Source organism: Neoarius graeffei, chromosome 23 (assembly GCF_027579695.1).
Source record: "Neoarius graeffei isolate fNeoGra1 chromosome 23, fNeoGra1.pri, whole genome shotgun sequence".
In the NCBI taxonomy this organism is placed as follows: domain Eukaryota; kingdom Metazoa; phylum Chordata; class Actinopteri; order Siluriformes; family Ariidae; genus Neoarius; species Neoarius graeffei.
The window spans coordinates 10079814-10095980 of record NC_083591.1 but is presented as its reverse complement, the minus strand read 5'-3'; the positions used below and the strand labels follow the sequence as shown (position 1 = coordinate 10095980).

At 42.1% G+C, this 16167-nt stretch overlaps 1 protein-coding gene across 1 annotated transcript in view; it reads right to left on the bottom strand.

Annotated features, from left to right (window-relative positions):
* The window catches only part of atm (ATM serine/threonine kinase), a 258409-nt gene that overhangs the window by 135093 nt on the left and 107149 nt on the right, over nucleotides 1-16167 (bottom strand). Inside the window, exons 24-28 of the mRNA XM_060905737.1 lie at nucleotides 14461-14636; nucleotides 10813-11056; nucleotides 6489-6607; nucleotides 6100-6226; nucleotides 2050-2249 (exon numbers count right to left, since the gene is read on the bottom strand). Of these exons, the coding sequence (XP_060761720.1) occupies nucleotides 2050-2249; nucleotides 6100-6226; nucleotides 6489-6607; nucleotides 10813-11056; nucleotides 14461-14636 (866 nt within the window). The remainder of the gene's footprint in view (nucleotides 1-2049; nucleotides 2250-6099; nucleotides 6227-6488; nucleotides 6608-10812; nucleotides 11057-14460; nucleotides 14637-16167) is intronic.

Here is a 16167-nt window from a genome sequence, read left to right as displayed (position 1 = left end):
TTTACCCAACACCTTTCACCACTAGTCTTCTAGCCAAGCACTACTTTATTCAAAACGAAGGAAGAAAGCATTGATGTTCGTCCAAAGAGCATCTTTAACTGTTTTATAAATCTTTTAATATCTTTTACAACCCCATTTCCAAAAAAGTTGGGACGCTGTGTAAACAAAACAGAATGTGACGATTTGCAAATCATGGAAACCCGATATTTAACTGAAAATAGTACAAAGACAACATATCAAATGTTGAAACCGATAAATTGTATCTTTTTTTTATATTAAAGTACATGCTCATTTTGAATTTGATGTCAGCAACACGTTTCAAAAAAGTTGGGACAAGGAGAACAGGTCAGTAACATGATTGTGTATAAAAAGAGCATCCCAGAGAGGCGGAGTCTCTCAGAAGTAAAGATGGGGAGGGGTTCACCGCTCTGTGAAAGACTGTGTGGGCAAACAGTGCAACAGTTTAAGAATAACGTTCCTCAATGTAAAATTGCAAAGAATTTGGGGATCACATCATCTATGGTACATAATATCATTAAAAGATTCAGAGAATCTGGAGAAATCTCTGTATGCAAGAGACAAGGCTGAAAACTGACACTGGATGCCTGTGATCTTCAGGCCCTCAGGTGACACTGCATTAAAAGCAGACACGTGTCTGTAGTGGAAATCACTGTATGGGCTCAGGAACACTTCAGAAAACCATCATCTGTGAAAACAGTTCATTACTGCACCCACAAATGCAAGTTAAAACCAGATATAAACAATATCCAGAAACACCGCCACCTTCTCTGGGCCCGAGCTCTTTTACGATGGGCTGAGGCGAAGTGGAAAATTGTTCCGAGGTCCGATGAAACAAAAGTAGAAATTCTTTTTAGAAATTATGGACACCACGTCCTCCAGGCTAAAGAGGAGAGGGACCAAGCAGCTTGTTATCAGTGCACAGTTCAAAAGCCGGCGTCTGTGATGGGATGAGGGTGCATTAGTGCACATGACATGGGTAGCCTGTACATCTGGGAAGGCATCATTAACGCTGAATGATATATACACGTTTCAGAGCAATATGCTGCCATCCAGACAAAATCTTTTTCAGGGAAGGCCTTCCTTCTTTCAGCAAGACAATGCCAAACCACTTTCTGCACGTATTAAAACTGCATGGCTCTGTAGTAAGAGAGTCCGGGTGCTAAACTGGCCTGCTGCAGTCCAGACCTGTTTCCGACTGAAAACATTTGGCGCATTATGAAGCACAAAATACAACAAAGGAGACCCCGAACTGTTGAGCAACTGAAATTGTATATCAGGCAAGAATGGGACAACATTTCTCTTTCAAAACTACAGCAACTGGTCTCCTCAGTTCCCAAACGTTTACAGAGAGTTGTTAAAAGTAGAGGTGATGCAACACAGCGGTAAACATGCCCCTGTCCCAACTTTTTTGAAACGTGTTGCTGACATCAAATTCAAACCGAGCATATATTTTAAAAAAAAAACAAACAAAAAAAAACAATAAGATTTCCCAGTTTCAACATTTGATATGTTGATTTTGTCCTATTTTCAATGATGTATAGGGTTTTTATTTACAGTTTACACAGCGTCCCAACTTTTTTGGAATTAGGGTTGTACACAATCTCAATTATTGGCGCCAAGAACTTTGACGGGTCGACTTGACTTGCAAGCAGTTAACAAACTGAGGGGAAAAAATTATTTCCTTAATATGACTGCAGCATTCTATAATCACAGGAGTTATAATAAATGTTAGACAGAAAAGAGCACTAAATTATTACACCATTTAATTTCGGATAATTATGTGTTGCTCTGTGGGAACTACAGGAACTACCTTCATTCGGTCATCGTTCTTTTGCACTTATTTAATGCAATGAAAGACGCCAAGGCTTTACAGTGATGATAAAAATTTGGGAGGAAAAAAAAAAAAAACCCCGAAACATTTTATTGTAAACACTAACCAAGCAAAGGAAGTTGGGTATAAGTGCAGGCAAAGTGCAAGGACCTCAAAAAGTCAGTGAAACCAACATGTGTGTGTTTGTGTGTATAGACCTGCTGTTGATGTGGTGTATAAGGGTGTAGATGATGTCTTGGAGCACGAAGGCCCAGGCTCCGCCCAGGCCATCCTTAACCTCACACAGCAGCAGGTTCACAAACAGGTGATACATCATGAGGATGCGGTGCCTCTCGTAGGCGTTGGTGGTCTCGGCTGCGCGCTGACAAACCGAGGTCAGGATCTTCTGTATGGACATCTAGCACAAAGAACAAGACATGTTTTCAACACAGTTAGCAACATGGATGAGTTCAGGATGGACGCCAAGATTTTTTATGTACAGGGGTTATACAGTCAAGCCGGAAAGTCTGCACACCCCTTTCACCTTCTCCATGTTTTATTACATTACAGACTTGTTCTACAATAGACTGAGTTCATTGTCACAAAATTCTACACAAAATAGCCCATAATGACAAAATGAAGGCAGGTTTTTAGAAAAGATGCAATTTTATTTAAAAAAAGGTTACTTAGGCCAAGTTTACATTAGACCGTATCTGTCTCGTTTTCTTCGCGGATGCACTGGTCAGTTTACATTAAAACGCCTGGAAACGCCGGGAAACGGGAATCCGCCAGCGTCCACGTATTCAATCCAGATCGTGTCTGGTCCGGTGCTGTGTAAACATTGAGAATACGCGGATACGCTGTGCTGAGCTCTAGCTGGCGTCGTCATTGGACAACGTCACTGTGACATCCACCTTCCTGATTCGCTGGCGTTGGTCATGTGACGCGACTGCTGAAAAACAGCGCGGACTTCCGCCTTATATCACCTTTCATTAAAGAGTATAAAAGTATGAAAATACTGCAAATACTGATGCAAATACTGCCCATTGTGTAGTTATGATTGTCTTTAGGCTTGCCATCCTTCCACTTGCAAGTGGTAAGTGATATGCGCTGGGATCACACACACAGCGGCTCAGTCCCGAATCACTGCTCGTGCACTTCACTCGCGTGCTCTGTGAGCTGCGCAGGGCCGGAGTGCGCACCCTCCAGAGGGCACTCGCTGTTCAGGGCGGAGTGATTTGGAGCGCAGGATGCCTGCGGAGCCGAGCGTATCCGTGTATTGGTGTTGCTGTGTGCACATGAATCGTGTATTGGTGTTGCTGTGTGCACGCGAATCGTTTTAAAAACGTTAATCTGATGATCCGCTGATACAGTCTAATGTAAACCCCACCTTAGGGATTGCATATCTGTACACACCCTTAGCCTAATACTTGGTTGACGCACCTTTGATAGCAATTACAGCTTCAAGGCGTCTTCGGAAAGAAGCTACGAGCTTGGCACACTTGTTTCTGGACATTTTTGCCCATTCCTCTTGGCACATCCTTGCAAGCTCTATCAGGTTGGATGGGGAGCATCAGTACACAGCCATTTTCAGCCCCTTCTACAGATGTTCAATTGGATTCAGGTCTGGGCTCTGGCTGGGCCACTCAAGGACGTTCACAGACTTTCTCCATAGGCACTCCTTTGTTCTCTTGGCTGTGTACTTTGGGGCGTTGTCATGTTGGAAGGTAAACCTTCACCCCAGTCTGAGGTCCAGAGCGCTCTGGAGCAGGTTTTCTTCAAGGATCTCGGTGTCCTTAACTGCATTCATCTTTCCCTCTATCAGGACTAGTCGCTCCGTTCCCGCTGCTGAAAAACATCCCCACATCATGATGCTGCCACCGCCACGCTTCACTCTAGGGATGGCATTAGCCAGGTGGTGAAACCAGGCATTAGCCTGGTTTCCTCCAGACGTGACGCTTGGTATTCAAGCCAAAAAGTTCCATCAGACCAGAGAATCTTGTTTCTCATGGTTTGAGAGTCCTCTAGGTGCCTTTCGGCAAACTCCAAGCGGGCTGTCATGTGCCTTTTACTAAGGAGTGGCTTCTGTCTGGCCACTCTACCATAAAGGCCTGATTTGTGGAGTGCTGCCTAGATGGTATAAAAGGTTCTCCCATCTCCACAAGGATACGCTGGAGCTCTGTCAGAGTGACCCTCGGGTTCCTGCTCACCTCCCTGGCCACGGCCCGTCTTCCCCGATTGCTCAGTTTAGCCGGGCGGCCAGGTCTAGGTAGTTCCAAAAGCCTTCCATTTACGAATGATGGTGGCCACTGTGCTCTTTGGGACCTGTAAAGCTGCAGCAATTTTTCTGTACCCTTCTCCAGAGCTATGCCTTGACACAATCCTGTTTCTGAGGTCTGCAGATAATTCCTTTGACCCCATGGCTTGGAGTTTGCTCTGACATGCACTGTCAACTGTGGGACCTTATATAGGCAGGTGTTGGCAATCCCCGATCATGTCCAAGCAATTGAATTTACCACAGGTGGACTCCAATTAAGCTGTAGAAACATCTCAAGCAGCATCAGTGGAAACAAAATGCACCTCAGCTCACTTTTGCGTGTCGTATCAAAGGGTGTGCACACTTGTGTACATATGATGTTTTACATTTTGCTTTTTAATAAATTAGCACAAATGTCTAAAAACCTGCTTTCACTTTGTCATTATGGGCTATTTTGTGTAGAATTTTGTGACAAAAAAAATGAACTCAATCTCGTGTAGAATAAGTCTGTAACGTAATAAAATGTGAAGGTGAAAGAGGTGTGCAGACTTTCCGGCTTGACTGAATACTGTACAGTCAGCTCTGGAATAAAAAGTTACGAAACAAAGTCTTTATGCTGAACGAGCTTCATCATACACTGCAAACGAGAAATAAATCTAACTTTTAACTAAAGTAAATTTATTGTCAGAAAATTAAAACTCTTTTCAAAAATGTTGTACATGGGTGAAAGTTATTGGCACCCCTGCATTTAGTACTTTGCACAACCTCCTGTTGTAAGCATAACAGCAGTGAGTCTTCTATAAATCTTGAACAGACTGGAGAATCACAGAATCGGACACCACCCCTCTGTACGCCATTTCTCGGCACGTAACAATTCACCCAACTCATGATTCAATTTTCTTTAGCTTTCAGCAGTCTGTAAAAAGAGAGCTCCAATTTCTTGTTAAATCTCTTTGCACAGTCAATCGCACAATGGCTCTTTTCCATTTTAGATCTGTTTTTGCAGCACTTGTGCTGTATTACTTCCACCTTAGGTGAAGTCATGTGTATTCCCACTATTTAAATAATACTGACTGGCGTTGAGTGGTATATCAGATGTATTCCATTCAGCTAGCATGATACTGAACGAGTCGAAGACAAGTTCAATATCATGCTCGCTGAAAGGACTACAGTGCCTTGCAAAAGTATTCATCCCCCTTGGTGTTTGTCCTTCTGCACACTCCAGATTTCTGTTTTTTTCATCTTATTGTTTGTCTCACAATTAAAAAAAAAAAAAAGTGCACCTTTAAAGGTGGTCAGCATGTTGTGTAAATCAAATGGTGCTAACCTTCCAAAAATCCATTTTAATTCCAGCTTGTAATGCAACAAAACAGGACAAACACCAAGGGGGACGAATACTTTTGCAAGGCACTGTGTATCTAATATACCACAAAAAAAGCTCGCCAATATTAATTATTATTATTATAATACATACACATTCCTTTCACGTTTTCAACACATCTTTCTCTTTCAAAATTCTCTCAAAATCTTCCGTATTTAACGAAGCAAACCTGGCGGCCATGTTTGTTTATTTACAAATTGTCACAGTCGCCTGCTAGCGCTGAAGTTTTATGTCTCTGGCGTGTGATGTCATGTTGTCTTGACAGCCATGCAATATCGTAAACCATATTCAATGCTCATTCTCCATTGGATAGTGACGTAATACATGTAGGATAAGCGATATGATAATATTGCACGCTGTCAAACCAAATGAATAAAACCCACTAGAAGGGAATAGAACGCATGTTTTTATTCCATCGAAAACGTGTTCTGTATGTATAATAATATACATTATTGCACATTCTGCAATGCAATTACAGCTAGGAAAAACTAAGCGTATGCAGCCTGATTATAATCGTTGTTCATTTTTTATGGTCATTGATTTAAATAGTCAGAAATTTGTATCGCGATTTACCGTCGTATGATATATCGTTACATGCCTAGCTATTATTGAATAATGTAAGGGTCTTACCGGAGTCTTGGACAGTATGGCTACCAGACACTTGTGACCGGTGCTATGACACTTGCTGAGGTAATCTAGTGTTGCTTTAATCACGTGTGAGCTGAAGAAAGGTGGATTCGGAGCAGGATCCAGCTCCCTAGAAACAACACCGAGACACAACTTTACACAAATTGTTCACTAAATCTTAAGTGTGTTAAAAAACAACAACAACAACAAAAATGTTGCCCTAACTAAATAAATAATAACCAAAATAAATAAATCAACCAAAGTTAGAACCGCTGACAATCTATGAATAGAAATGACTATAAATCAGCACAGTAAGCAGAACAGACAGTTGATTAACAGATGAAAATATTTTCATGACTATCATATATACACTGTATATACAGCATAGTCACCCAATAAATTTCTGCAGGTCTCCTCTGTCAGCAGTGCCTGACCCTACACCCTCATACAGCGTCATCAACAGCTCAACAACAATGTCTGCCAGGTTGCCACATATCAGGCTGTCGATTTGCTGTAATGAAGAAACACCAACAAATGAGACAGTTGGACGAATTCTATTTGAAGCACAAAAACACTCAGGTTGTTATTGAAGTAACAAATACAGTGGTGCTTGAAAGTTTGTGAAGCCTTTAGAATTTTCTATATTTCTGCATAAATATGACCTAAAACATCATCAGATTTTCACACAAGTCCTAAAAGTAGATAAAGAGAACCCAGTTAAACAAATGAGACAAAAATATTATACTTGGTCATTTATTTATTAAGGACAATGATCCAATATTACATATCTGTGAGTGGCAAAAGTATGTGAACCTTTGCTTTCAGTATCTGGTGTGACCCCCTTGTGCAGCAAGAACTGCAACTAAACGTTTCTGGTAACTGTTGATCAGTCCTGCACACCGGCTTGGGGGAATTTTAGCCCGTTCCTCGGTACAGAACAGCTTCAACTCTGGGATGTTGGTGGGTTTCCTCACATGAACTGTTCGCTTCAGGTCCTTCCACAACATTTCGATTGGATTAAGTTCAGGACTTTGACTTGGCCATTCCAAAACCTTAACTTCATTCTTCTTTAACCATTCTTTAGTAGAACGACTTGTGTGCTTAGGGTCGTTGTCTTGCTGCATGACCCACCTTCTCTTGAGATTCAGTTCATGGACAGATGTCCTGACATTTTCCTTTAGAATTTGCTGGTATAATTCAGAATTCATTGCTCCATCAATGATGGCAAGCCATCCTGGCCCAGATGCAGCAAAACAGGCCCAAACCATGATACTACCACCACCATGTTTCACAGATGGGATAAGGTTCTTATGCTGGAATGCAGTGTTTTCCTTTCTCCAAACATAACACTTCTCATTTAAACCAAAAAGTTCTATTTTGGTCTCATCCGTCCACAAAACATTTTTCCAACAGCCTTCTGACTTGTCCATGTGATCTTTAGCAAACTGCAGACAAGCAGCGATGTTCTTTTTGGAGAGCAGTGGCTTTCTCCTTGCAACCCTGCCATGCACACCATTGTTGTTCAGTGTTCTCCTGATGGTGGACTCATACATATTAACATTAGCAAATATGAGAGAGGCCTTCAGTTGCTTAGAAGTTACCCTGGAGTCCTTTGTGACCTCGTCGACTATTACACGTCTTGCTCTCAGAGTGATCTTTGTTGGTTGACTACTCCTGGGGAGGGTAACAGTGGTCTTGAATTTCCTCCATTTGTACACAATCTGTCTGACTGTGGATTGGTGGAGTCCAAACTCTTTAGAGATGGTTTTGTAACCTTTTCCAGCCTGATGAGCATCAACAACGCTTTTTCTGAGGTCCTCAGAAATCTCCTTTGTTCGTGCCATGATACACTTCCACAAACATGTGTTGTGAAGATCAGACTTTGATAGATCCCTGTTCTTTAAATAAAACAGGGTGCCCACTCACACCTGATTGAAAACACCTGACTCTAATTTCACCTTCAAATTAACTGCTAATCCTAGAGGTTCACATACTTTTGCCACTCACAGATATGTAACATTGGATTATTTTCCTCAATAAATAAATGACCAAGTATAAGATTTTTGTCTCATTTGTTTAACTGGGTTCTCTTTATCTAGTTTTAGGTCATATTTATACAGAAATATAGAAAATTCTAAAGGGTTCACAAACTTTCAAGCACCACTGTATACTACAGTATTGTGCCAACACTAACACTTTTTATTTTACTGAAGAATGAAGCATGGTACTACTACTTCTTAATGTAACGCTGTGGAACGTCCAGAAACAAGTCAGTTTCCTTTACCACGTACGTCATACTGTAGTAACTATAAACAGTAGGGATATGATACGATACACCGGTTCACATTGGTGCGCCAATTTAAAAGTTCACGATGTGACTGCCCTGGAAAAAAAAAAAAAAAAAAGCGTGCACCGGATACAATTTGGGATGAAATCAGGATGTAATCAGAGAAATTTAAGGGACTGTGGTCAAAATGGGTCCGGTATATTAGCCCACGGAGACCAGACTTGCTTCAACTACCTTACTAAATTGCTAGCTTTACTGGATTATTAAGGAGACTGTGTTGTGAGTGGATCCTTATGGATGTATGAGTGAGTGACTGAGTGAATGCGACATCTTTGGTTCAGATATTTATACTTATTTAAAGTAAAATGAAAGGGAGAATATGAGAAGGGTAAAAAGCTTCGTTGAGACATCATTGTATATTCACTATTCATTTGTATGTGAAATGTTTATGTACGGGCAGCACGGTGGTATAGTGGTTAGCGCTGTCGCCTCACAGCAAGAAGGTCCAGGTTCAAGCCCCGTGTCCGGCGAGGGCCTTTCTGTGTGGAGTTTGCATGTTCTCCCCGTGTCCGCATGGGTTTCCTCCGGGTGCTCCGGTTTCCCCCACAGTCCAAAGACATGCAGGTTAGGTTAACTGGTGACTCTAAATTGACCGTAGGTGTGAATGTGAGTGTGAATGGTTGTCTGTGTCTATGTGTCAGCCCTGTGATGACCTGGCGACTTGTCCAGGGTGTACCCCGCCTTTCGCCCATAGTCAGCTGGGATAGGCTCCAGCTTGCCTGCGACCCTGTAGAACAGGATAAAGCGGCTAGAGATAATGAGATGAGATGTATTGTTTCTCATTTTATCGGTAAAATCTGATTTATTAATATATAATTATTACTAGAGGCCCTATGCCTTTATTACTCAGAAATATGGCCGATCATTGTGACCAATAATTTTATATTTAGATTAATTCCTCCTCTTTAACCTGTTTCTCAAGGGCGTTCTTTCATCTCCAATGCTGTTAGTGGCCAACTCTCGTCAAGTTTCACAAGAGTATACGGCACCACAACGGGAAGTTTGCTCACCGTGGCTCCAGTGGGATTTCAGAACAAAAGTTCCTGTGGCTCTTTCGCCATGGCACCAATGAGATTTCAAAATAAAAGTCCGATCTTACCGTATGAAGGATTATCATAGAGAAGCCATGGCCTCAAGGTTAGAGAACCGGGACCAAAAGGTCGCCGGTTCAATTCCCTGAGCCAGCAGGAATGGCTGAAATGGCCTTGAGCAAAGCACATGACCCCTAACCTAACCTGCACGCCTTTGGACTGTGGGGAAAACCGGAGCACCCGGAGGAAACCCATGCAGACACGGGGAGAACATGCAAACTCCACACAGAAAGGCCCTCGTCGGCCACGGGGCTCGAACCCAGGACCTTCAAGCTGTGAGGCGACAGTGCTAACCACTACGCCACCGTGCCACCTAGCAAGAAACCGCTGAGCGCAAAAAGTTCTCTATCCTCAGGACTCTCTCGTTTCTGAAAACCTAACATTACAGCTTCGTTTAAGAATACGTTTACGTGAAAGGTCCGTCATACAAATCCCTGTGAATGAGCTCTTACTACGAAAACGGCTACGTATTAGAATAAGTGAAATAGCACAAACCTGTGATTTGCCACTGTTGAAAAATCAATCAAGTCCTGACCAAACAGATTTGAGAATTCAACAACGCTGAGGTATAACAAATTATTCCATCCACATTCACTGGATATGAGCAATCTCGTGCTCTGACTGGCTACTCTACTACTAGGCTATCAGCTCATATACCACGAGTAGAGAAAAACAAAATGACAGTTCAGAGTTGCTGAACCAACCGAGGATGAAATAAAAATTCGACTCGAAAACAAACCCTCAAAAAATACAAATCAACAAAATATGGAATAAAAGTATTTGATGGTAAGAACGTATCTTTTTTTGTCAAGAATTATTATTATCGCATTTTTCACAAATTGCTCCTGTCATTTCACCAGTTTGTTTACATTCCAAGTTGAAATGATTTTGACAGACATTTTGTATAAATTTTTAATTTATCGGATTTGCAAAAAATAAAAATAAAAATGCTCCGTTTCTCAAAATCCAGTGAATGTAGATAGAATAAAACAGCTATTCCACTCAATCTCGTCGTACACGGATTATAGCCGACTCGGTGCGCTATCAGCTCATGTACGACTCAATTTCGTGGAATAACTGTAAAATATATGTTACTTATTTCATTATAATCTTTTTCGTCATGTGTGCTAAAGGCAGGATGTACTCGCCAAGATGTCTTTCTCCTAATAATTCCCTTGCAACGCTGACTTTTTGTTACTTTGATTTAAACAGGTAAAACGTAAAAAGGGTCAAAACAGATAACGTCCTAGACTCGCTGAACTGGATCAGAGCTGGCACCTGTTTTCCCAGGCACTGGTCATCCTTCAGCAGGTCATAAACGTGGTGTGCTTTCTCTCTCTGCTTTGCTGCCTCTGTGTCGTGCCCAGGGAGGGCGAAGTGGGGCAGGATGTTCACCATGATTTTAGGAAAGCAGTTGGCCACAAGCTGCCTCCAGTCTTGCTTCAGGTGACTCCCGATCAATTTAACCTGCTCAAAGTCATTCAGGAAGATCAAGTGTGGGATCAGAACATGATACCATGACCTGAAATGAAGAACGAAAGAAAAGGAATCACACGTGACGGACGGGTGATTTAGAGCGATCCATCATGTTCCTTTCGGTGTCACAAAAAGTATGATCTTGTTTCTCTTTTCAAAATTTTAAGAAACTGGGAAGTAGGTTTTGTGGGAGAAAAGTTTGAATACCTTTCATACACTGTGATATACAGTGCCTTGCAAAAGTATTCATCCTCCTTGGTGTTTGTCCTGTTTTGTTGCATTCCAAGCTAGAATTAAAATGGATTTTTGGAGGGTTGGCACCATTTGATTTACACAACATGCCTACCACTTTAAAGGTGCACATTGTTTTTTTCTATTTATTGTGACACGAACAATAATTAAGATGAAAAAAGAAAACAGAAATATGGGGTGTGCATAAGTATTCACCCCCTTTCGTATGAAAACCCCTAAATAAGAGCTGGTCCAACCAATTCACTTCATAAGTCACATAATTAGCTGATAAAGATCCACCTGTGTGCAATCAAAGTGTCACATGATGTTTGTATAAATCAACCTGTTCTGGAAGGACCCTGACTCTGCAACACTACTAAACAAGCAACATGAAAACTAAGGAGCCTCCAAACAGGTCAGAGACAAAGTTGTGGAGAAGTATGGATCAGGGTTGGGTCATAAAAAATATCCCAAACTTTGAATATCCCAGGGAGCGCCATTAAATCTCATCTCATCTCATTATCTCTAGCCGCTTTATCCTGTTCTACAGGGTCGCAGGCAAGCTGGAGCCTATCCCAGCTGACTACGGGCGAAAGGCGGGGTACACCCTGGACAAGTCGCCAGGTCATCACAGGGCTGACACATAGACACAGACAACCATTCACACTCTCATTCACACCTACGGTCAATTTAGAGTCACCAGTTAACCTAACCTGCATGTCTTTGGACTGTGGGGGAAACCGGAGCACCCGGAGGAAACCCACGCGGACACGGGGAGAACATGCAAACTCCACACAGAAAGGCCCTCGCTGGCCATGGGGCTCGAACCCGGACCTTCTTGCTGTGAGGTGACAGCGTTAACCACTACATCACCGTGCCGCCCCACCATTAAATCCATGATAGAAAAATGGAAAGAATATGGCACCACTACAAACCTGACAAGAGAAGACTGCCCACCAAAACTCACAGACCGGACGAGGAGGGTATTAATCAGAGATGCAACAAAGACACCAATGATAATGCTGAAGGAGCTGCGAAGATCCACAGTGGAGATGGGAGTATCTGTCCATAGGACCACTTTAAGCCGTACACTCCACAGTAGACCCCGAAGCCGCCGCCAGGCGCCGCTAAAACCGCCATTTAGAATTTGAGCCGCCGCCAGCCAATAATTTTGTAAGCCAATTTGAGCCGCTATCTAATAAAATTTGGCTGAGCCACTAAGAATTGTGTACATCAAATAATGGGTTTATCCACATCATGAGCTACAAGAAAAGTGACACAAACATGATCAACTGTACACACTAGTAGTAACACAATAGAGACGTATAGGCATACACTGTAGAGATTTAGAACTGATATCACAGCACAGAGAGCCACCACAAGCTTGCCGTTGTGACTACCTGTCTGGCTTCCCGCCCCTCACACCGTTACCACGATACACTGGGGAACCCGGGAACCCACCCAGAGCATCAATCGACTCCGATATTGACGAGATGGCTGCATTCTTTGCCGCTGCTGAGGGAAAGTGTAAAGGTATTTTTTTTTTTTTGTTTGTTTCACATACTTCGAGATTTGATAAAAATAAAGTACTCCACCACTCTACTTTCATCGTAGTAAGATAGCTGCCAGTCCTTCACTGGTCATTGCTAGTGAGAGTAGATAGCTAGATGCCTTCCTCAAACAATCCAGACTAGCTTATTATTAGCATTGAACTACAATCTTGCTAGATTTATATTTACAATGAAGTAAGAGACCAGGGGACCTGTGGTAAATATGATTTCACGTTAAATGACCCGTGTGTGTGTGTGTGAGAGAGAGAGAGAGAGAGAGAGAGAGAGAGAGAGAGATAATAATAATAATACATCTAAGTACTTATAATAAATAAATGTAATAAATAAATAACTTATAATCAATAAATGCTATCATAAATACACCATTTGTTGTAGTACAATCAGTTTTTTAACCAAACTGTGTTGTGGAAATAGCCTATGTATCTGTGTAACCAGTACACTGCATCTTATAATCAATTGAACGTAGACCATAGGCGTGAAGAAACAGTATCAGCCATTTGTAGCCATAAACATTTTGGTGGCTGCAGCAGCCATTAAGGTTTTGGCTGAGTCAGCTAGCCAGCCAATAATTTCCTCAGCCAGCAATTATCCTGAAAACAAACGGCTTCGGGGTCTACTCCACAGAGTGGGGCTTTATGGAAGAGTGGCCAGAAAAAAGCCATTGCTTAAAAAATAAAATTTTTAAAAATTAAAAAAAAAAAAAAAAAAAAAAATCACGTTTGGAGTTTGCCCAACAGCATGTGGCAGACTCCCCAAACACATGGAAGATGATTCTCTGGTCAAATGAGACAAAAATTGATCTTTTGGGCCATCATGGGAAACGCCATGTGTGGCGCAAACCCAACACCCTGAGAACACCATCCCTACAATGAAGCATGGTGGTGGCAGCATCATGCTGTGGAGATGTTTTTCATCTGCAGGGACAGGAAAGCTGGTCAGGACTGAAGGAAAGATGGATGGCACTAAATACAAGGCAATTCTGGAGGAAAACCTGTTTGAGTCGGCCAGAGGTTTGAGACTGGGACGAAGGTTCATGTTCCAGCAGGACAATGACCTTAAACATACTGCTAAAGCTACACTGGAGTGGTTTCAAGGGAAACATTTAAATGTCTTGGAATGGCCTAATCAAACCCAGACCTCAATCAAATTGAGAATCTGTGGCAAAACTTGAAGATTGCTGTACACCAACGCAACACATCTAACTTGAGAGTTGGAGCAGTTTTGCCTTGAGGAACGGACAAAAGTCCCAGTGGCTAGATGTGCTAAGCTAATAGAGACATACCCCAAGAGACTTGCAGCTGTAATTGTAGCAAAAGGTGGCTCTCCAAATATTGACTTTTTTTTGGGGGGGGGGATACCTATGCACACTTCAGATTTCTGTTTTTTCGTCTTAATTATTGTTTGCGTCACAATAAAACAACAATTTTCATCTTTAAAGTGGTCGGCATGTTGTGTAAATCAAATGGTGCTAAACTCCCAAAATCCATTTTAATTCCAGCTTGTAATGCGGCAAAACAGGACAAACACCAAGGGGGATGAATACTTTTGCAAGGCACTGTAAAATGGAGTCTTCTGATTATTTTTCCAGTTTCGAATATTTCAGTTAGTGTATACGCTCCATCCTCAGGCACGTGTGTCAATGTAGCACCTGTAAAACTCCTCCAGACTGCTGCAGTTTAAAAGCCAGTAAGGGAAGGACTGTAGCGTGTAGCTGGCTTCCGTCTGTCCCTGGCTCAACCATTCAGCCACCAGATAATTCAGATGAGAGCAGACAAACGCCTCAGAGCTTCTGTAGCCCAGAGAAAGAGAGACGCTCGTCAGCACCTGCACAGCAAAAGAAAAGCGCGATAAAGCTGGTGTGTGTGTGTGTATATATATATATATATATATATATATATATATATATATATATATATATATATGAATAAAAAACTGAATAGGAACACATTATGATCAGATAACGTGTTCTAAACATTCAATATTTGTATTTATTTTATTTTTTTATTATTATGATGAATATTTTTAGAAACCTTCTCAAAAAGGTTCACAAGGCATCTGATTGAGACTAGAGGAGTGTATCGTGTATCGTGACTAGGATCCAAGTTCCAAACTAAACCCATTAGGCAAGTGGGAGCTTTTTATTTTCATGCAGGTACGAGCAAGCTGTCAGATACCGTATGAAGCTTGCAAGACAAACAAAGACTATGTTACAGGTGATTTTTGAAATCAGGTGACCCTGGAGTCACCTCAGTGATTCTAGATTTACCGAGGTGAATTAGGATTTAGGGTTAAGGTTAGCGTTGGGTGATCTAGTGCAGGGGTTCTCAACCTTTTCTGCTTTAAGACCCACCTATTCAGACTTGTAACGAGTCGGGGCCCATTAAAAAACATCCCCAATTATTTTGGCTCATCTATTCTATTAGAATCTAATAATCTAGTGTAAAGTGCATTAACGGGATGCGACATCACTCCCTGTTACAGATGGGAGCCCAGTAATTAAATAAATGTAATAAAAACAAACTGTTTTTAATTGTCGGTTTTGTATTTAAAACTGTATGGATGTGCCAGAAGCCAAACCATACGTACAGGTCATTCTCAGGCTACGTTTACATTACGTCGAATCAGCGGATCATCAGATTAACGTTCTTAAAATGATTCGCGTTTACACTAAAACCGTTAGCCGTGCACACAGCAACACCAATACGCGGATACGCTCGGCTCCGCAGGCATCCTGCGCTCCAAATCACTCCACCCTGAACAGCGAGTGCCCTCTGGAGGGTGCGCACTCCGGCCCTGCGCAGCTCACAGAGTGCGCGAGTGAAGTGAACAAGCCACGATTCGGGACTGAGCCGCTGTGTGTGTGATCCCAGCGCATATCACTTATTACTTGCAAGTGGAAGGATGGCAAGCCTAAAGACAATCATAACTACACAGTGGGCAGTATTTGCATCAGTATTTGCAGTATTTTCATACTTTTATACTCTTTAATGAAAGGTGATACAAGGCGGAAGTCCGCGCCGTTTTTCAGCAGTCGCGTCACATGACCAACGCCAGCGAATCAGGAAGGTGGATGTCACAGTGACGTTGTCCAATGACGACGCCAGCTAGAGCTCAGCACAGCGTATTCTGAATGTTTACACAGCACCGGAGCTGATACGATCTAGATTGAATACGTGGACGCTGGCGGATTCCCGTTTCCCCGCTTTTCCAGGGGGGTTAATGTAAACGGACAGTGCATCCGCGAAGAAAACGAGACAGATACGGTCTAGTGTAAACGTAGCCTCAGTCAAAAGGGATTAATGATCCAAAAGTGGAGTCTGGTCCATTAACACAAGAACTTATTGCCATGTTTGTG